The sequence below is a fragment of the Trichosurus vulpecula genome, chromosome 2, assembly GCF_011100635.1.
Source record: "Trichosurus vulpecula isolate mTriVul1 chromosome 2, mTriVul1.pri, whole genome shotgun sequence".
Taxonomy (NCBI): Eukaryota; Metazoa; Chordata; class Mammalia; order Diprotodontia; family Phalangeridae; genus Trichosurus; species Trichosurus vulpecula.
The window spans coordinates 34,092,443-34,113,279 of NC_050574.1; the positions used below are offsets into that span (position 1 = coordinate 34,092,443).

Consider the following 20,837-nt stretch of genomic DNA (forward strand, 5'->3'; position numbering starts at 1 on the left):
GGCTTCCTCTGCCTGGCACCCATGCCCCTGGTCCAGCCCCACCCCTCCATCCCTGGTTCCCTGTCCTTCATCCAAGCAGGCAAATCCCAAAGGAACCTCATCCCAAAGAGACAGAACCAACACCCTGGGCCCCACGGATCTGGCCAGCCTGGGCTCTTTCCCTGCAGCTCAAGTCAAAGCTGTGCCAGCAAGATTCACTGCTTCCCCCTCCCCACACAGAGAACAACCACAGCTACCATCCAGATTATACTTTAACTCCACTGGGGGTCACAACAGTCCTAAACATTTTTCTCCCCACTTTTCAGAAGAAGATGCTGAAGCCCAGAGAGGGTAAGTGACCTGCCCGTAGTCAGAGAGCCAATAATCTGAAACTGAGACTCCCTGACCTCGGTCCAGTACTTGGTCTACTATGCCATAAACCAAAGTGATCTTGGAGCTAACACTGGGACGTAGTCCCCAAGATCACCACTGCCCGCATGGCCTCCAGCCACTCCAAAGGATATAGAGGAAGAAGGGCGAAGGAAGGAGGGATAGGAGAATCTCCCCATTCAGGGTACAATGGAAAGAGCTCAGGGGGCAACTCCTTGTGTGACCCTAGGCAAGTCACAACCCCTGCGGACCTCAGTGTCCCCACCCTATAAAACCAGGAGGTTGGATTAGCTTGTCCCTTTCAGCTCTAGAGCAGTAAGCCCACCCATGTGACTCTGGGCAAGATTACTTTATCTTCATAGGCCTCAGTTTCCCTATTTGTAAAAAAATGAGGGGGTCCATTCCAGACCTGGGTCTAGGATCCTTGGCCTGAGAGGAAAGAAATACTTCTTCCTCTGAAGAAGGGCCCTCACACGGAGTGACCCAGACCCCTCTGCTGGTAACTGTCCTACCGGCCAGCCATGACCTGGCTCCCCAAACCCTAACCACGGACCAGAAGGCCCATCCAAGAAATGGGCCACCAGACTGTGTCCATAACATTTATGTCAGGGGGCTCTCCAGGGCTGGAGGAGGAGAGGTATGTCTAGCAATTGTAGGAAGATACCAGAAAGGTGATTTCTTGTGAGCAAACTCCCTCCGCCTCAAACACAGCCTGTCATCCCTGCCAGGGTCACAGGGCCAGGAGGGGTCAAGGGCCGCACCTGAACCTGGGTCTTCTGGCCTCAGAGGCCAGCTTTCTCCACTATACCCAGGGGTGTGAAAATGAGAAAGACAGCAACAATAACAGCCCCCCAGCCTCAGCAAACCAGATTAAAATGTAATTTGGAAATGTCGAACAAAATAAAGAATACCATACTAATTGGTGGTTTTCTGAGCCCATGCATGCGCTGCCTTCAAGGATCTGTTTCTACTTGAATTTGTCACCACTGTTCTACGGCTTTAAGAGTTATTACTCTCATATTATAGAAGAGAAAGCCAAGGCTTAAAGACACTTAGCATAAGGTCATCGACCTGTGGGGAAGTGACTCACCTAGGGCCACACAGAAGACGACAAACCAGATCTCTTGACTCCCCATTCAGCATGCTGTTATCTGCAATAAAAATTCTTCCCCTTTTTTATGCCCTGAATCCCTTGCCTGGTCAGTCTGAAAAAGCCTATGAGATGCAGCCTCAGACACTTGACACTTAGTAGCTGTGTGACCTTGGGTAAGTCACTTGTCTCATCTCTCTCTCCAAAAAAAAAAAATGACTTAAAAAGCCTAAGGACTTCCTCTTAGAACAATGTTTTTAAATGCAAAGGAAACCAATTATATTAAGATGCAGTTATGAAAATGATAAAAAATATAAAATCAAAACTAAAAATATAAAAACTCAAAATATATTTTAAAATAAGTTCACGGACCCCCTGAAATCTATCAGTGGGTGATTTGGGGTCCGTGGAAGCCAGGTTAAGAATCACCACTCCACCTGTGGATACCCAGCCCCTGGATGGAGAGTGGGTGGGAATGCTAACATGGATCTGAGACAGCAGCCCCCAAAGCTCAGGCCCCTTCTCTTGGGGATCAGCTGCTGGGGAGAGGTCAGAGCTCCCAGCTCTTCCTCATCGTGTTTCTCAGGAAGCCAATGTCCAAAGCAGTGAGGAGCGACCAGCTGAGTGAGTCCCCTGGGCCCTGGCAGGTGGGTAGTGCCAGGCCTCATAGTAAGAGCCAAAAGGCAGAGCCAGGGCTGAGGTGGGGGTGGGGGAGAGAAGGCCGAGCCCAAAAGGGTCTGGAATACTCCTTTCTCCCCCACTCCAAACTCAGGAAAAGTAGGAGGCACTGGTAACCTCAGCCCCTGGAGAGGCATGGAAGGCTCCAAGCAGGAGATGGGAGGACCCAAAAAGCAGGGCCAGGAAATTCCTGAACCCCCCTCTTCCTCCCCAAGCCTAACCCCTCAGGGGGAAGAAAGACTAACAAAGACTGGACGCTAGGAAGAGGATGGGGAGGTCTTTTTCATCACCTGCCAGCCCCCAAACCAAGCCCTCTCCTAGTGGGGCACAAATCTCCCTTATCTCAGGGAGGACACTCCAGGCAAGAATTCTGCCCCCCTCCTCTTCACATGCTCCCCTGCCCCATTGTGGCTGGCTGGCCAGAGGCGGGGGGTAGGGGGCTCCCAGGAGACATACCTGTCCCAGCTATGCCCGGAATGCTGTTGGCTCTGGCCATGGGCCCAGAGATCAGAGAAGGAGAGATTACAGTGGACGAACCTGGGCTGAAGGAGCTTTCCCCAGTGGCCCTTGAAAAAGACTGAATGTCCCTGGAAAAAGGCTTGACAGGGGCAGTACAGGGATGGAGTCGTCCCCCGCCCCACCTTCTCTCCCCAACCCCACTTCTACCTTAAGCATCAGGGAGGCCTGGAGAAGGCCCAGCACCCCAGAGGCTGAGACCTGGGTACAAGTCTGCACAGAGATAGCCTTTCTGGCCCTGCTCCCCTCCCCCAGGCTTCCAGCCACAGTGCCATGAATTATCAGGAGCCAGAACCAGGCCTGGCCCTCCCAACCAGGCCAGAGTAGCAAAGTGCTCAAGAACACCTCTGTTGGGGGACTTCTTGGACAAAGGGGTATTTGCCTGGGATCTCCGGCCTTCAGTCCCAGCCGGGATTCTCCTATCTTCACCTGCATTGAGAGACCAGAACCTGAGAAGAACCAGCTGATCTCAAGGGCCCCGGCTCACTTGATCCCTCCCTCCCCAGCAAACCTGCTGCTATGAAGCCACTCCATACTCTGTGCCTCTGTTTCCTCCTCTGTAAAATGAAGGGGTCTCACTCTAAGACCTCTAAGATCCAACTATAAATCTGTGATTCTAGGATTTAACCTCCTGGTGCCCTAGGCAACCCTCCCACACTGTGACGGGTGGACAAAGTGCCCACCTGTGCCAGGAGACCTGGGAGTTGCCCACATCCATGAAATCTTGGATCTTGCCATAAGCATAATAGATATGAAATAAAGACAAGGTCACTGTGAGGAGGGGGAGGTATGAGCACCTGGTCAACTGGGAAAGGCTTCAGGGAGGAAGCAGCTTCTGGGCTGAGCCTTGAAGGATGCAAGGGATTTAAAGAGGAGGGAATGAGAAGGCCTGGAGGCTGGAGATCTCCTCAAGACCCAGGTGGCTGGTGTTGGGCTTGAGGGGGAGTAGAGAGAAGAATAAACCAAGTCCTTCTCCTCACTTCTGATTCCCAAGCTGCTCCCCCTCCCCTTTGGGGACCCCATCTTTCCCCCAACCAGTCATCTTGACTTTTGTCCTGCCACTGAACTCAGATGACTGGAGGAGAAAGTGAGGCAGCGACTTTGTGCAAGACAACACCTGTGACGGAGGGTGAACAGCAGAAACCTCCCCCCATCCCCCACTCCAGCATGGCTCAGGAGATGGGAGGGGGAAAGCAGCCTGGAGACATAGTACTCCTGAAGCCCTGTCCCTATCCCCAGCTGTTCCAGGAATTAAGAGAGATCTGGGTTCGAAGCCTGCCTCAGATATTTGCTCATTATATGTAACCTTAAGCAAAAAAAATTCATTTCAATCCAATCCAATAAGCATTTATTAAACACCTACTGTGTGCCTGCAATCCCTTCCCCCAATGAGTTTACATTCTCTTCTGGGGAAGGGGAAGGAAATGAGCCTCTCTGATCATCTTCCTCACCTGTAAAATGGGAATGACGCCTGGAGAACACTAGGTGTTGTTAAAGTACCGCATTAAGGTCAATCGTCATTACTCTTCCTCGAGATGTTAGAAAACATCAAAAATGTTTAAAAAAAAAAAGGGAGAGGCTTCACAAAAAGAGGTTGGAGTCCAGAAAAACTGCAGCATCCGGGGCCTGGAGTTTGCAGTAAGGGAGATCTCCACTGCTTCTGCCCTCCCTGAACATGACTGGACCGACCTCTCACTCTCTCTAATGTACCATCATGGCCCCAAGAACAGTCGCAAGACTCTGCCTGGGAAGAACGGAAGCACATTCAAGCCTCCTGCTGACTTGAGCTGTCTCATCAAGACAGAGAGAGGCAGGCGACACCATCCATCCAAGGAGCCTGGATGCTGCTCACTGACGGGGACCTCAAAAAACAAGGGCTTCTAATTAGGGGGAAGCCACTGCCTCCCCAGCCTACTTCAGGACAGCTTGGATGGCCAAGAAGTACCTCCCAATACCAAGTCCCCTTTGCAAGGTGGATCCATTTTTTTCCCCCAGGCTCAAGTCCACAGCAGCTACCGACTAACTGTGAATTTTGACAAGTTAAAAATGCCCTCTCTGGACTAGTTTCCTCCACTGGAAAAAGGGAACTGGCGCCTCTTGTCAAAGATGACAAGAAGGGAATAGTTAATATCTATGGGGCTGTGGAAAGAAAGGCACGCTGAGACATTGTTGGTGCAGCTGCTGGAAAGCAACTTGGAATGACGCTCAAATGACCCAGAAATGCCACTAGTGGGCAAGTAATCCCAAGAAAGACAAAGGCATGGGTAAAAAAGATTCTAAAAATATCAAAATACAGAGTGTTCCAAAGTCAAATGTCATTTCCAGGTTCAAGACTTTCACAACACCCTGTGCTAACAGCAAGAAGGTAGACACCAAATAACTGGAGAAAGGCTAAACCAAGCAGTGCACGTGAATGTGATGGAATATTGCCAGACTGTCAGAAAAGATGGCTAGGAAGAATTCAGAGGAGCACAAGACTTCTATGAACCAAAGCAAGCAAAACCAGGAAGACAAACGATATGATGCCTACAACAGAAATGAAAAGACCGCCCCTCTCCAAAAAAAAAATTCTGAGTGGTATGCAGTTATGACGGCCCAGCTCAGCCCTAATGAGAGTTGAGAAAATGTGCCCCCTTCCCTTCACTACAGAGGTGGGCAGCTATGGGTGTGGAATACTGCCTGTTCTGTCAGACATGGTCAATGTATTGGTGATTTGTGCTAAGCTGATTTTTTTCTTCTTCCTTTTAAAATCTTTGTTACAAAAGACAACTCACCGGGTACGAGGAGAGATATTTCTGAAATGGATGTGAAAGAACAAGAAACGGCAATAAAAATAAGGTGATGTCTGTTGTTTAAAGTATGTGAGTTCCTTGTGAGGGCTTAACCTGTTTCTCTTTTGTCTTAATAAATAAGAAACTTAATAAATACCTGTGGAATTGAATTGTAATTCCAGCATCCTTCCTTTGGTGGACTCGGCTCCACCTTAGCGAGTGGGACAGAGCTAGAAGGAAAGGAGCAGAGATTTGGGGCTCAAAGGAACCTTAGAGGTCAGAGTCCAACTCCCATCCCATTTATAGATAGAGAAACCGAGGCCCAGGGAAGGGATGTGTCCTAGGTTCTACAGTTTGGAAGTAGCCAAGTCAGGATTCAAACACAGGCCCTTTCCGAGGGCTCTTGCTATGACACTACATTGCCTGCACACTTTCTAGCGCTCATGCCTCCCGCCTCCCCCCCCACCCCGCAAACACACACACACACCCCTCATCCTGCTTTCCTTGATTCCTCACTTCTCCCTTCCCTTACAGAACTCTAGCCAATCAGTCTCAAATAAATGTTTGGGTTGTCCTTATGCCCAGGACCCAAGCCCTATCCCTTGCTGGGCCATCTTAGAATCATAAATTCAGGGCTCCTAGAAGAAGCCGCTCTCATCCTTTTAAATTTTTTTTTTCTGATCAGAAGACTCAGATCCAATAAATGGTAAATGACTGGGCCAAGGTCATTCAGTTAGTAAGGTATGGGGAGAAGGTACAAGGCTGGAATTAGAAATCATGTCTCTCCTGACTCAAAACTCTGGGTTCTTCCCCCCCCACCCCATGTTTGTCCTGCCCTTGTCACCTTCTATGGGTTGGGTATCTGGGCTCTAAACGGAAGGTTAGGCAAGAATCCCACCCCCATCGCCACCCCACCCCCTGCCACCCTAAAGGAATGTAAGATCTTTTCCAACTATTAAGAGATGACTTTGGATTAGCTCAGAGCCCCCTCTCCCTTAGAATGAGGGCAGGGGCTTTCGACCTTGTATCTGCACTGCCTAATGCAGCTCAGTGGGGGAGTTTGGGAAGACTCCCCCGGACCATCTCATCGGACGCTCTCAATCTATATAGGAGGAAGCCAAAGCTGAGTAACTTAGAAGATCATAGATCAAAAGCTCACTTTACAGATAGGGAAACTGAGACCCAGCCTTACCCAAAGTCACCCTGGTAGGTCAGTGAAAGAACCACGATTTGAACCCAGGTCCCCTGCGAATAGCAGTGGGACAGTGGAAGGAATACTAGTTCTAAACTCAGAGGACCTGGATTCAAATCTTACCTCAGAGCTTACTACTACTATGTGGAAGGCAACTAGGTGGTGCAGTGGATAGAGTGCCAGGCATACAGTCAGCGAGCCCTGGGTTCAAATCCAGCCTCAGACACTTTCTAGCTGTGTGACCGTGAACAAGTCACTGAACTTGTTTGCCTCAGATTCCTCATCTGCAAATTGGGGATAATTAATAGTACCTACTCCCAAGGCGGTTGTGAGGATCAAATAAGACACTAGTAGCGCATGTAGCACAGTGTCTGGCACATAGTAGGTGTTTAATTAGTGTTCTTTTTCCTTCCTGTGTAACCTTGGATAAGACACTTCCCCTCCCTCTGACTCGGTTTCCCTCTCTGTAAAATGAAATTGTTGGACTGGCCTCTCTCAGCATTAACCTGCAATGCTGAGAGAATAATACCAGACATGATATAGCCCTTTAAGGTCTGAAAAGGGCATTACAAATATGATCTCATCTGATTCTCAGAACAACCCTGTATGATGGCTCTTGTAACAGATCTGTAAGATGGGTATTGATTGCCATTTTTACAAAGGGGGAAACACTCAGAAATGACTTGCCCAAGGTGACACAGTGTCAGAGGTAAAATCTGAACCCAGATCTTGCCAACTCAAGATTATCCACTCCATCAGATGGCTGCCTAGGGAAGCTTCTTGGAATTAGACCACAGGCCCTGCCCTCTCAGGCAGCCGCTTGGCAAACAGACAATAGGAACTTACTTTCTACTATAAACTAACAAGAGAGGCAATCTAGTACAGTGTCAAGGGCATGGGATTTGGAGTCAGATCACTGGGTACAAATCCAGGATGAGATGACCTCTAAGGTCCCTATCAGCCGTAAATCTCCCAGCCTGTAAACCTCAAAGGCCAGCCGGGCTAGGAGAAAGTAGGTCTCTGCCTCCCTGAGGAAGGCCAGGAAGGGGGAGGGCAGCCTAGCATGACTCAAGGCTCTTCCATGCTCCTGAGGAGCACCCCACCCTACCAACACACAGTTTGGCCACCAGGACTGTCCACCCCAGTGACTGAGTCACATTGACATTTGCCCCAACCTTGCATCAGCGCCATCATCCAAATTCAGGGTTAATTAGTCATTTGTTCTTTTGGACTTTGGCACCTGGGGCAGAGGCCTGCTTTGTCTTCTCTTCCTCCTCTCATCCCCAAAGCTCTGTCCTAGACCCTCCTGTCTCCACTCACTGGCTCATCCATCTCACAGGACCACAGTTGGCAGGGACCTTAGAGGTCATCAGCATCCAAGACCCTCATTCTAACTGAGGCACAAAGCTATCAAATGAACCTGCTCAGGGTCACATAACCAGCAAGTACCTGCAGGGGAGTTTGAACCCAAGTCTTCCTTTTTCTCAAGCCGTATGACTGTGTCAAGCTGCCTCTCATTCACAGTTTCAGCCTTAGGTAATGATTGCCAGATCGATCCTTCCAACCCCAGCCCTTCCCCAGAGCTTCAGGCCTCTGGTTTCCAGCTGCCTCCTGGGTACCACACAGATTGTGACCAACCAGCTCCTCCAACCTAACACGTCCCACCCTATCTCAGCCTCTTCCCCTTTAAAGCTGTCCTCCCTGTCCCCCTCCTCACCACCATTTACCACTAATACCCACCTCATACACAGGCTCAAAGACCTTGCAAAGGCAATCATCTGGATTTAGACCCGAAAAGACTCACGTCCAGTGATCCGGATTTAGACGCGAAAACGCTCACGTCCAGTGATCCGGATTTAGACCCGAAAACGCTCACGTCCAGTGATCCAGATTTAGACCCAAAAAGAATCACATCCAAAGACCCAAGACTGGGCAAGGGTGTTTCTCATCTGTAAATTGAGGGGCTTAATTCAACAAGCATTTACATGCTTAAAATGGGCTAGGCCTGGGGAGACAACAACAGGCAGGCCCTGGCTGCAGGGAGCTTACACTCTACACACACTCAGATGGAGAAAGAAAGTTTTTTTAACTGGCTCAGTGATTTTTACCGGACATCAGGGACTCCATCTACCCATGCAGGCCAGCAGCTCCACTCCAACTTAGAATCTTTTTTTCCCCTCAAATATTTTATTTTTTTTTCCAATTACATGCAAAAAGTTTTTAACATTCTTTTTTTACTTAATTTTGAGTTCCAGATTCTCTCCCTCTCTCCCTCCTCATTGAGAAGGCAAACAATTCGATATGGTTATACCTGTGCAGTCATGCACAGCGTATTCACATTAGCCATGTACAACCTACCTAAAGAATTGCTTGGAACAATAAAATATGGAGTGATTCACGTATGGGTCACAGGTGAAACTTGAACCCATGTCTTTCTGGCTCTGAGGCCAGTTGTCTCTCCCCACTAAGTTACACTGCCTCTCACTTTTCTATCGCTTAGACCAGGCCTGTGATTTCATTGGCAGAGGGCACCACTACCAAAGATTGCCATCCCCTCAGAGCACTCACCACCGCCAGGGTGCCCCCCATCTTGCCTTTCCCCTTCACCCAGGCTGCATTCCTTCTGTTGAGATGAAAGGCCCCAGGGCCTTCAAGTCAGCCTCTAATGTCCCTTCTAGCTGTGGAGCTGTGAGATGGGTGCACTGGTGAGTGAAGAAATAGGAGAGGACGTTGGGCAGGCCTTACCATTGGCCTTGCCACCACACCCTCGGCCCCCTAAAGCCACCATCTTAGCTGCCTATGTACCCTGAAGACCTCTGGGCCTCGCCATCTGCCCTACCGGGCACCTTTCTGTCTACCCTACTGGGTACCTTTCTTTTCTAGGCTCTCCCCCCAGGTGGAGTGAGCTCCTGGGAGCAGGAAACAGCTGGATTTTTCTATTTGTAGCCCCAATGCTTGATATTCCTGTCAGTGATTCATTCATTTACCGAGGGCACCTCTCTAGCCACTAACCCAAAGGCTTTATAAAACAAAGTAATTTCCAAAGGGGGAGGGGGACAGAGATCCCAAAGCACCTGGGCCATTATTTGAAAAAAGCTCAGGATTCCAAGAGGCAGAGGAGAGGAGGAGGTTCCTTGTAAGGTGGGAAGGTGGGGTCAGAGAGACAGCTTGTTCAAAGGTATGGAGGTGGGAAAAGGGAGTGTCCTGGACAGAGAACAGTTAGCAGACCAGTCTGACTGGAACGGAGAAGGCATAAAGGGAGGCAATATGAAATATGAGTGGGAAGGTAAGTGAGAGGCAGATTGGGGAAAGCTTTAAAGGAGAGCTGATGTTTTAACCTAGCTAAGCTCCCTGATGCATTCCAGCTCTAAAATCCTATGACATTGTGATGTTTGACCTTTCCCTATCTCTACATCACCCCCCCCATCCAATTACTTGCCAAGTCCTGTGGACTCTACCTCCACAATCACTCCCCATCTGTTCCTTTACGCCCTCCCATTTCTTCTCACCAGGATTATCACAACAGTGTCAACTCCCTTCTTTCTGTCTCCCCGCTCTCCAGCCCATCCCTTCACCCAGCTATCGAAACCCTAAGGCGTGAGAGTCAACCAAGAGTCAACCGGGTCACTCTTCTACTCCAGAATCTTACATGGCTCCCAAGTGTGAAGGAATAAAGCCCAAACTCCTCTGGCTGGGGGTCTCCTTCCAAGCCATCTATACAGTGGCCCAACTTCCCCAGACACTTTAACATTTACCAAGCACTTGCTAACCACACAGGACCCAAGACTGCGACCCAGAGAGCCAAAGGTGAATAACAATCTGAGTCTGCCCTCAGGACGGTTACCATCTAAGACCCTTGTGATCGATGGGGAAGAATTCATGGACTTAAATAACTGGGCTAGACTCAAGAACCCTCTTCATTTAGTTTATGTGTACTCATTTATTCATCTGAGGGGCAGCGTGGTGTGGAGAACCAGCCTGGAAGCCAGAAAGACCTGAGTTCAAGCCCTGCCTCTGATCCATCCTGGCCAAGTGACTTTGGACAAGTCACATAACCTCTACTCTAGACAGCTCTAAGAGAGGACACAGACCTGCATTGAGAGAGGACATCATCTTTGTGGAAAAGATGGTGGCTTTAATTAGTAAGGCATTTAATAAATGGTTGTGAATTGGCTAACAGAATACAAGAACATTCTCCTTTGTACCCAAAGAGGGAAGGGCCCCCTCCATATCCCACCCCCAGACAGGCTGGTCTCTTCCCTACTGACTCCTCCACCTTCATGCCCGCCGATTTCCTTATCCTGTCCTAATCTTCCCCATGGTTCTAGGCCCAGCTACTCCAGAAAGCTCTCCTGAGCCCTCATAGGCAGCTCTCTACTCTGAAGTCCTGCCCCTTCAGTAAGCTCCCTGAGGACAAGATCAAAGTCTGCTTCTGACTCTAAGCTCCTTGAGGGCAGGGCCTGCTTGCCCTCTGTCTCCTTCACAGAGTAAGGGATCTCCCTGTGAGCAGGGGACCCATTCTTCCTCTCTCTCCCCCACTCTGAGAATGGGAAGTTTCTTCTCTTTCCCACAGGGATGGACTCAGGGACTATAGCTGGGAAAAGCTCGTGAAAGCCAAGAATGCCTTCTTTCTCCACGGCAGGGAAGGCCTGCAGACCTGAGGGGATACTTAGCTTCCCCCACAATCCACTGGCCCAGACTAACCCCGACACACACACTCTTAGCCACAACATCACCCACTCCCTTTCCTTCCTGCCTCTCACCCATCATCCTCCCAGACAGGAAGGTTGGCCACGTGAGGAAAACGGGTGTGATGAGGAGGGTCCTGGGGAGGGCGGCGGGGGGAACACGTCTGCCCCCAGGAGAGTCCAAGCAGCCAGCAGCTACCTCAAGAACCCCAAGCCAGGGAATCAGACTGCCCTCTCCAACCACCTGGCAGAGGCTGCCAGGCCTGTACTCTGGTCCTCACCGCTGCCCCCACCCCCTTAGCAGCCAGACATCTGGAAAGAAGTGAACCTCACCCACACTGCACCTCCACAGAGCATGGCAGCGGGACTGAGGTCTTTCCTCCTCACCATATCCCAAGCCCCAGGTTGGAGCCCCTTCTCTACTGGGAACATTGCAAGGGCATGCCCCCAGAAAGGAGCCAAGCTCCTTCCCCAGGAAAATGAGCAAAGCAGAAGACCACGGGCTAAGAAGCAGGAGATGGGAAGGCTGGGCTGCGGGCCCTGGATTCCAGGGGAGCTCCTCCCCCAGAACCCTCATCCCAAAATGGTTCAAAGCAGGGTCGAATGAGGAAGGAATGGGAAATCACAGCTCCCACCCTCCCATGGAGAGGAAGCCCCTCCCCACACCCCCACTGAGGGCACATCCCTTCCCAGACCAAAGGGGAAGGACCTGGGACAAGGGCTGGGGGGACACCCAGCTGGTCCCACGGTCTCTGAGCCCTTAGCCCCTATCCCATTTCCCTGGTGAAGTTCCCAGCCCTGAGGGCAGCTGTCTGTACTGTCCTGGGCCCCTAGGAAGAAGCCAAAGATCATAGACTGAATGATGGATGGGATCTTTGAGGTCACAAGGTCCAATCTCCTCCTTTTTGGTTGTTTCTGTTCAGTCATTTCAGTCATGTCTGACTCTTCATGACCCCATCTGAGGTTTTCTTGGCAGTATCTACTGCAGTGGTTTGCTGTTTCCTTCTCCAGCTCATTTTACAGATGAGGAAACTGAGGCCAACAGGGTGAAGTAATTTGCCCAGAGCTGGATTTGAACTCAGATCTTCCTAACTCCAGGCCCAGAGCTCTACACACTGTGCCACACAAACTGAAGTCTAGGGAGGAAAGGTGATTTGCCCAGAGCACACAGCTAGTACGTGTCTGAGACAGGATTCAAAATCCGGCTTTTCAATCCAGGAATTGAAGCCAGGCCCCAAGTACAGAAATCTCACCACTATACAATGTCACACCCAAGAGTCCAAGCCTCCTTCCACTGGGCTGGAGGTGGGGGGAAGGCCTCAGGAGGAGGGAAGATGACCATCCTCAGACCTTTCCCCTTAAGGTAGGGCTTCAGGGCTCAAGGCCTGATGCTTCTTCCCCTAATCCAAAGGACAGACAAGACAGACTCTCCCACTATCAACACATTTAACCCAAGGCTCCACCCTGAGGGGAGAGTTCAGCAGCTGCCAACATAGTTCCCTCTCCTGCTCAGGAAACTCTAATGGCTCCCTATGCCTCTAGGACAAAATTTAAACTTGTCTGTGTGGCATTCAAAGCCATTTACAACCTGTATCTCTCCCCTTTATGGACCATATATTACAGCCAAATTGGCCTTTTTTCTATTCCTTATACAAGGAATATACATCTCCCACCTCCATGCCTTTGCACTGGCTCTCCCCCATGGCTAGAATATGCTCTCTCCTCACCTCTGACTCTTGGCACCCCAGCTCTATAAAAGTCCAGGTCAAATACTTCCTATTGATGCCCCTGCTAATGATTCCCCCATCAAATTACCTCGTAATGACTTTGTAAATAGTTTACACCACCCAGGACCACAGAGCTGAGGTTGGATTTGAACTCTGGTCCTCCTGAGTCTAGGCCCAGAGCTCTCTCCACTGAGCTCTCTCCACTGAGTTACCTTAGATAACAGATTCAAAGTGCCCTATGAAAGTCCCATGGAAATGTTAGCTCTCATTATGATGGGGGGAATGGCCAAGCAGTCACACATCTCACCACAGGGAGGAACCCCATCCTACCTTTCCAGGATCCCAGAATCACCCCTTCCTCCAGGGTAAAATTGGCATAAGGCATTAGCAGAATTGGAAAGGACCCCAGTCATCTCACTCACCACCCCTCAGTTGAGGAAGCTGAGGCTCAGAGTGGAAGAAAAACTTGTCCAAGGTCACATAACAAAGGTAGCAAGCAGCAGTCAGAATTTGAACTCAGGTCCTCTGAGAAGCAGTGTTTTAGAGCAGGAGGTCCCAGTTATCAGCTGAGAGACCTTGGAAAAGTCCGTGTAATGGGTCTATGATTGTTTTAGCTCTGAATCTATGAGCCTGGCTCATGATCTAGACAACAGTACCAATTCTGACATGATCTTCGTTCACTCACGTTTACATAGTGTTTGAAAACTCTAGGCTGCCCTTCCCAGAGGCTGCATTCATCCTCCAAACCACTCCCCCCACTCCTCAATTCCAAAAATAAAGGAAAAACCAGTCCATTGTGAGCAAGGTCGCCTCCAGAATCCCCCGGTCTATCCAGGCAAGCTGACCCTGAATCTGAGCCAGCTCAAGCAGCATCACTGCTGCCTACCTGGTCCCAGCATTCCCATCTCTCAGGAACAAGCTCCGGGGCTTGCTGGCCCCATTCCCACCCTCACCCAGCCTGGGCCTCCCAGCTGCCCCCTCCCCACCAGCTCCCCAAAGGGAGGGGCAGTGCAGGATACAGAGTTTGAGAATTCTCAGCCCCATGGGGACAGCACTTCCGCTCAGAGATCCCCAGGGAGGGTGAGTAGCCTGGCGAGCCACGTCACAACATCCCAGGCCTGTGACCTCAAGTTGGGCCAGGAATTCGGAGAGTCAGCAAGGCCAGCGGCTGGGGGGCTGCGTAGGGAGGCTGAGGTCAGGGCCAGAATGGGCCAAAGAAAATCTCTCAACAGGCCAGAAAAGCAGACAGAACTTTTGACCATGGATCAGGGAGTAGAGTGGTGACATGGAAAAAGACAAACCTCTGACACCACCCCCCACACCAGAACACCTGGTGAGAACCCTTCTTCCACAAGAAGCAAGAAGCAGTCAGAGGAGGATCCCAGTGCTCCCTGGCCCTCAGGGTAGGTCACCCAGAAGATGCAAGTGAGGGACAGAGGCACACCCAGCAGTGGGCTCCAGGACCCAGCCCACACTTACCCTCCACACAGTGTTCCACCTCCTCCAGGTTCCGAAGCGTGATGCGCATCAGGCTGGAATTCAACATCAGCTCATTCTTATGAGCTGGCCACAGGTAGCGTGGGGCAGGGTTCACAAAGAAGATCCGGGTGTCCCCAGTGGACACCTGGTTGTCACAAATGAGTGGATCTCCAAAGCCACCAATCACCACTTTGTTCCCACCATCAAGCAGGATCTCGTGGGTAACCACCTCTTTGCCCTTAAGATATCGCCAGACCCGAACCTGGGGAGGGAATGAATGGGAAAAGGGGGAGTCAGAAAAGGGAGCCACCGGGCTGGAAGACAGGATACCCAAGCTTCCCAAATCAGGCGGCTTCCCCTTCCACGCATACATTGGGGGCCGTGACAGAGAGAAGCCTGGATTCCCGGGTTCTCTACCCTGACTTTGTGGGCTCTGGGGCAAAGGCTGTCTGCCATGCCTGAGCCTCACCGAACCCCCATCCCCTCTAGTCTCATGGCTCCTTTAAGCATACTCTGCCGCCTCATCCTAGGCAAGGCCTCTCCTAATCCCCTGTTAGGAAGATGTCTTCCCTTCTGGAATTATTTCATATTCACTTCAGCACACACTATTTCGCTTCAGAAGAACGTAAGCCCCTCTGAGGGAAACAACCATTCGTTTGCATCTCCAGTAGACGTTGAATAAAAACGCCTGTTGGAATGAAATAGAATCTCCCAATCTTTTTTCAGGTCTCTGTTTCTCACCTCTTCAAAGGGCAGACTGATCCCTCAGAAACCACAGGGCTTCTCTGTGAGCTGAGACATGCCCCTAACTTTGGTCAGTCCTCTCTGCCTAGCCCTCCTGCTTGAGGCTCCCGACCTTCCTGCTCCCACCTATTTCCCCCAGACCAAAGCTGAAAGGTCCCTCCACCCTCCAGAGCACCTATCTCCCCATTGACCATAGCAGAGCAGCCCACCCACAGTCACGCATCTATAAGAACACAGCGTGAAGGTCTATACATACATTATGAGCCATAGACCTATGAGTACAGAAAGAAGCATGCCACACATGTATGCATGCTGGATCCTGGCATGTGGCTGCCTAGGGAGCTCTCTGAATGATAACTAGAGCCCTGTGAAGTCAGTACTATAGCTACTAGGTATTCTATTCCTCCTGTGGAAAATGAGAGGGTGAGATCACATGACCTCTAAAATTCCCTTTGGCTCTAAATCTAGGATAGTAAGACTCAGGCAAGGTCATACAGCTCATAAGTGGCAGAAGTGGGATTTGAACCCAGGATTTCCTGGCTCTGAGTCCTCACATTCTGTCTGTCCACTGTCCACACTACCTCCAAGCACTCCCTGGAAGGCAAGTGACCCCTGAACAGCCTTCTTTTTCTCTGTTATTTCTGCCATTTGGGACCGGAGTTGAGCCCCTGGTCTCCTCCAATCCCCAACTCCTTCTTAAATGAAGGAAACCTTTTAACAGACAAGAGTAGCCTCAATGGTGTCCGCCCAAGGTAGAAAAACTGGGCCTTCCCCATCAACCCAGCTACTGTCTCAGGCCTGGCCGGAGAGGGAAATACTTTCAAACTCCATAGGGACACTCCCCCTTCTCCCTCCCAGTGTGGAGGCCTGGGCCCAGGCTACTCTGTCGCCTCCCTGGATTCCTGCTTCTCCCAGCTCAGGGACCGAGGCACATGTCCAACGGCACCTACTCTTAAGCAGGGTCCTGACTTATTCTGAAGCGTGGCTGCCCTACTCTCCCACAGCAATAGACATTGGACCCTATATCTTCTGTTCCTATCTGGCCAAGGGCCTGACTCAAGGCTTTCCCAGGGCCCAGTAATGAGACTTCCAGGCCCACACCACAGCCCCCACACTTCCACAGGGATCAGGTTGTGGAAGACATTTAGACCAGCAGGACACAAGACTCCAGAGCCTTCGGTATATGTGGATAGCGTAATGGACGTGGAGCAAGAAGGACATGGAGTCAAATCCAGCCTCAGACGCTCACTGTCTGTGTGCCCCTGGGTAAGTAACCACTCTGTGCCTCAGTCTCCTCCACTGTAAAACAAGGGGGTTGGACTCTAAGGTACCTTCTGGCTGTAGATTCGTGATGCTGTGACCCACTACTGGTTACTGGCCCTGAGCTGACCTAACCCCTGCCCCTTCTGCCTCTGTCTCATCAGAGGAAAGGTCTCACTTGAGCCTCAGTACCATCACCTCCCAGGTCCCATCTCAGGAGGAGGTTCCCCAACTTTCTGCCCTCAGGCATGGACTCCAGGGTTCAGAGCTGGCTTCCTATCAGCTCTCCTACTCACCACCCTCACCCTCCTAGTAGGGCAGGGTGGGGCAGACAGGAGGCCTCCCCCCTTTCCTCTCCTCCCATATTTCAGTCTTGCCTGGCCCAGCTCACCCAGAGGTGCCTGGGGACACACAGAACCAGATTCAAGTTCAGGCAGTAGCCCTGGCCCCTCCCCTCCCACTCTGTGCCCCGAAGGTACTACATTTGACAAACCCGTCTAGCAAGACAGCTCCCTTCTGCCCTTCCCCCAACCAGGGGGAGGACCTACTTCAGAAACAAGCCTCCATCATTCCCCCCCAACCCCCAGGTGAGACACCTGGGAAGTGCTGGAGAACCACAGAGCCCTGGGCCCACCCACACACCAAAGGACACATCCATTCTGGAGACTACAGCAAGAATCTGACCTATGCCTCCCAGGCCTCTAGACTTAAGGCCAGCTCAGTGAGGAGACTGCCCATTCCCTGGTGGAGGGTAGAAGTGCCCCGGGAAAAGTGGGGACCGACCCTCAGGGACAAAGAATGGAACCCAGCACTATACCTTCAGGGAGATCAAACCTGCCAGGCCCACCCTCTGGTCATCTCTGGGCCTTCCAGCTTAACTCCTTTAACCACCCCCCCTTCCCAATCCAAGAGAGAGGCTGAACCTGATAGGGCGTTTGGGGGAAATGGGGGGGGGCAGATCCCACAAAGTAATCTTTATCCAGCACCACAGGGGTTCCCCTCCCACAGCGACCATGGTTCCCCAGCCCTCCACTACTGTGGCTAAGCCCCCATGCTAATGAACCCCCCCCATACACACACACACACACACAGGTGGCTACAGGTTAGGGGAAGGGAGTCACTGCAGGAGAATCAGCCTCCCAGTGCCTACTCTAGGCCCCCTCCCACATGGCCACACCCAGGACCCTGGTAAGGAGGAAGTCGGGAAATCCTGCAGGGACTTGGCAAACTGCCTTCTCGTTCACAGTCCTGGGGGCAGAGTCTCTCCATTCAGCCTCCCCTTCTGAAGAGAGTGCATAAGGGAGGGGGGTGGGGGGGAGAAGAGGGAAGGATCCCAGCTGGAGGCCTGGGGCAGGCATGTTTTTACAGGTCCTGTGTTTTCCAGTCCAGATGAAGGAGAAACAATATTTGTGCCCCCGAGGTTTGGGGCGGCAGGAAGAGGAGGGAAAGCTTAGAAGTTATGGAATTGAGAGTTGGGCCTGGAGAGGGAAGGGGGAAACTGAGGATAAGCGCCCCCCCATTCTTCAAAAACAGTAGCAGATGAGAGCCTGGGCAGATTGCAGGTGCCCCCCTCCCTGGGACACCCCAGGCCATTCTTCCTCAGTCAGAGGCTTTACCGTTAGCAAAGGAGGCTGCCTGTCCCGCAGACACCTTCCCCCCACGCACAAACTCATGGGGTTACACTGCTTATTTTGGGGGGAGGGAGACAAAGACCTGTCTGCCCGCCAGGGCAGCCCCTCCCAAAATGGACACAGCCCGAAATCCTGGCCCCTCCCCTTCAGACATACTCATTCACACATACTTACCGCAGGGTTTTGCAAAGGCCATACTAGCCATGCCACCCACCCACCACCCACCTTCCGACACCTTTGGCCGAGACTCCCAAGGCACCGTGCAGCTCAGTGGGGGTCACCTGAGCAAAATCTCTCTCTCTCTCTCTCTCTCTCTCTCTCTCTCTCTCTCACACACACACACACACACACACACACGCACACGCACACATTTTCTCGCAGGTTACACCTCCCCTTCTCCTAACCACTCCCCACTCCGGCCTCATGGTCAGCCTACAGTACGGACTAGGGGCCCAATCTCCCAATGGGGGAGGGAGCAGAGCTGAAGCCCCTCCAAGAAACCCAGGAAGCTGCAGCTCCAAGATCCCCCTCAAAATGGGAGGGGTTGTACTACCCCCAAAACTGCTGGGAGGGATACTGTAGTTGGACTTCCCCCCACCCCGCCCGACTGCGGGTGGGTAAGTGGAGGGGGGCAGGGTGTAACCTGGCCCAGGCTCCCACAGTTTAAGTCTAAAAATAGGTAATTACGGACCGTGGCTCGGGCGGGACAGCGGGCCCCTCCCCCACCTCCCGGAGTCACCCCGGCCGGGCCCGGCTCCGGGCTAGACCAGCAGGCTGTCTGGGGGGCGCGGCACTTGTTCCCGCCGACCTGATCGCCGGCGTCCCCGAGGTGGGGGGCGTCACCCAAACTTTGCCTCGCTTCCGGTCCCTTAGGATGGCCGCTCCCCTTGGGATGCCCCCCCCCCTCACCTTGCATGAGTAGGTGAGGTGCACAGGGTCCACGTTCAGGATTTCCTCCACGGTGCCGGTGAGGACCACGTTGGCCTCCTCCTCCCGCCGCTCCAGCTCCCGCTCGGGACACGTCCCGCCCCCGGCGCCGGCGGCCAGCCCGAGCAGGGCGGCGAGCAGCAGCAGCAGCAGACGGCGCCCGGGCTGCGGCGGTCGGGCCGGGGCCGGGGCCAGCGGAGCTGAGGCCGGCGCGGCTGGGGGCAGGGGCGGGGCAGGGGGGCGCAGGCCGCCCCGCAGTCGCCGCCGCTGCAGTTGCCTCTGCCCGGCCATCGCGCCCGCACCGGCTCCCTCTGGACCGGGCGGGCTGGGCAGCGCCGGCCTGGGCTGGGCAGAGGCCGGTGGCCGCCTGCCGGGGGAGGGGGGGGGGACGACGCGGGTGGCGGCCGCGAGAGAGGACGGGAGGGAGAGAGGGGAGAGAGAGAAAGAGCTGAGGGAGCCCAGCAGCCCCGGAGCGAGAGGGCGAGCGAGCGATCCGGAGAGGGAGGGCGGGCACGGGGGCGGGCCGAGCCGCCCAGCTCCCGCCCCTGGGCCGGCCTCCCTGCCTCCTGGAACCTGCCGGCCCGCCCGTCTGCCCGCCTCCCTCCGGGCTCGGCTCTCGGACCCCGAGCCGCTGCAGCCGCAGCCTCGGGCAGCGAACAAAGCGACGCTGGCCACAGGGAGTCCGCACTCGTGCCGGGCTGCTGGCCGGGAGCGTCCGGAGCTGGCCTTCGGGAAGAAGGGACGAGGCCCCGCCGGCTCTCGGAGAGCGCTGCACAAGTCAGCCCCTGGCCAGTCCTCCCTTCCTGCGCTCCCACTCCCCCGTAGCCCGGATTGCGGGGCTCCGGCTCTGCCTCCCTGGGCTTCCCCTGGGCGTCTGCCTTCGCTGCGCCTCGCAGGGGGAAAGGAGATAAGAGGAGGGGAGGGGAGGAGAGGAGAGGGGGATTCGCGCAGCCCCCTCCCCCAGGCGCCCTCCCGCGCCGCTCGGGTTGCAGGCTGCGGAGACACTCCCCCCGCCCAGGAAATGCAGCTGAAATCAGGTTAATGGATAATCTGGAGGAGACGTGACCGGACTGCCAAGGGAGGGAGAGGGGGCAGGGCTGGGGGCTTCCTTCGGCGCCCTCCTCCTCCTCCTCCTCCTTCTCTCCCTGACTCCTCGTTCAGCTCCGCATCGAGGGGGAGGAGCAGAGTGCAAGCCTGGCCCCTGTAGGGGCGTGCCGAAAAACTCTGGTCCCCACCTCCTCCCGTTCCCCGTTCAGCCCTCCCAGAAGTCCCGACTATTGCGAGGTGTGGGACCTTGGCCACTGACTGCCCTCCTGGAAGAGGGGGAGCCACTGATTGATGTCCAGGCCTGGGCGAAGAGGGGAGGAGTATCTGTGAGCGGAGTCCTAGTGAAAGCGGGCTAGGCAAATGACGAGAGGTCTGTCACTGATTTGTGACTGGTGGCCCGGCCCTCGTCCCACCTTATGGATCGGTGTCCCGTTGTAAGGAGAGGTGCCTATCTCTGGTGTCCGGGTGATCACATCTGTTATGGAGAACCTGAGATGCGTCTGTCATTGGGAAGTGAGGAAAGGGGGAATCAGTCAATCAGCATTTATTAAGCACCTAATATGAAAAAAAGAAAGAAAGGAAGGAAGGAAGGAAGGAAGGAAGGAAGGAAGGAAGGAAGGAAGGAAGAGAGAAAGAAGAGAAAGAGAAGAAGGGAAGAAAGAGAAAGAAATAAGGAAAGAAAGAAAGAGAAGGTAAGGAAGAAAGGAAGGAAAAAAGA

The 20,837-nt window shown here is 53.0% G+C and overlaps 1 protein-coding gene across 1 annotated transcript in view; it reads right to left on the reverse strand.

The window, feature by feature from the left end:
* The window catches only part of AGRN (agrin), a 91,487-nt gene extending 72,124 nt beyond the window's left edge, over positions 1–19,363 (reverse strand). The window contains exons 1-2 of the mRNA XM_036744872.1: positions 19,055–19,363; positions 14,511–14,772 (exon numbers count right to left, since the gene is read on the reverse strand). Of these exons, the coding sequence (XP_036600767.1) occupies positions 14,511–14,772; positions 19,055–19,363 (571 nt within the window). The remainder of the gene's footprint in view (positions 1–14,510; positions 14,773–19,054) is intronic.
* Positions 19,364–20,837: the final 1,474 nt, after the last annotated feature.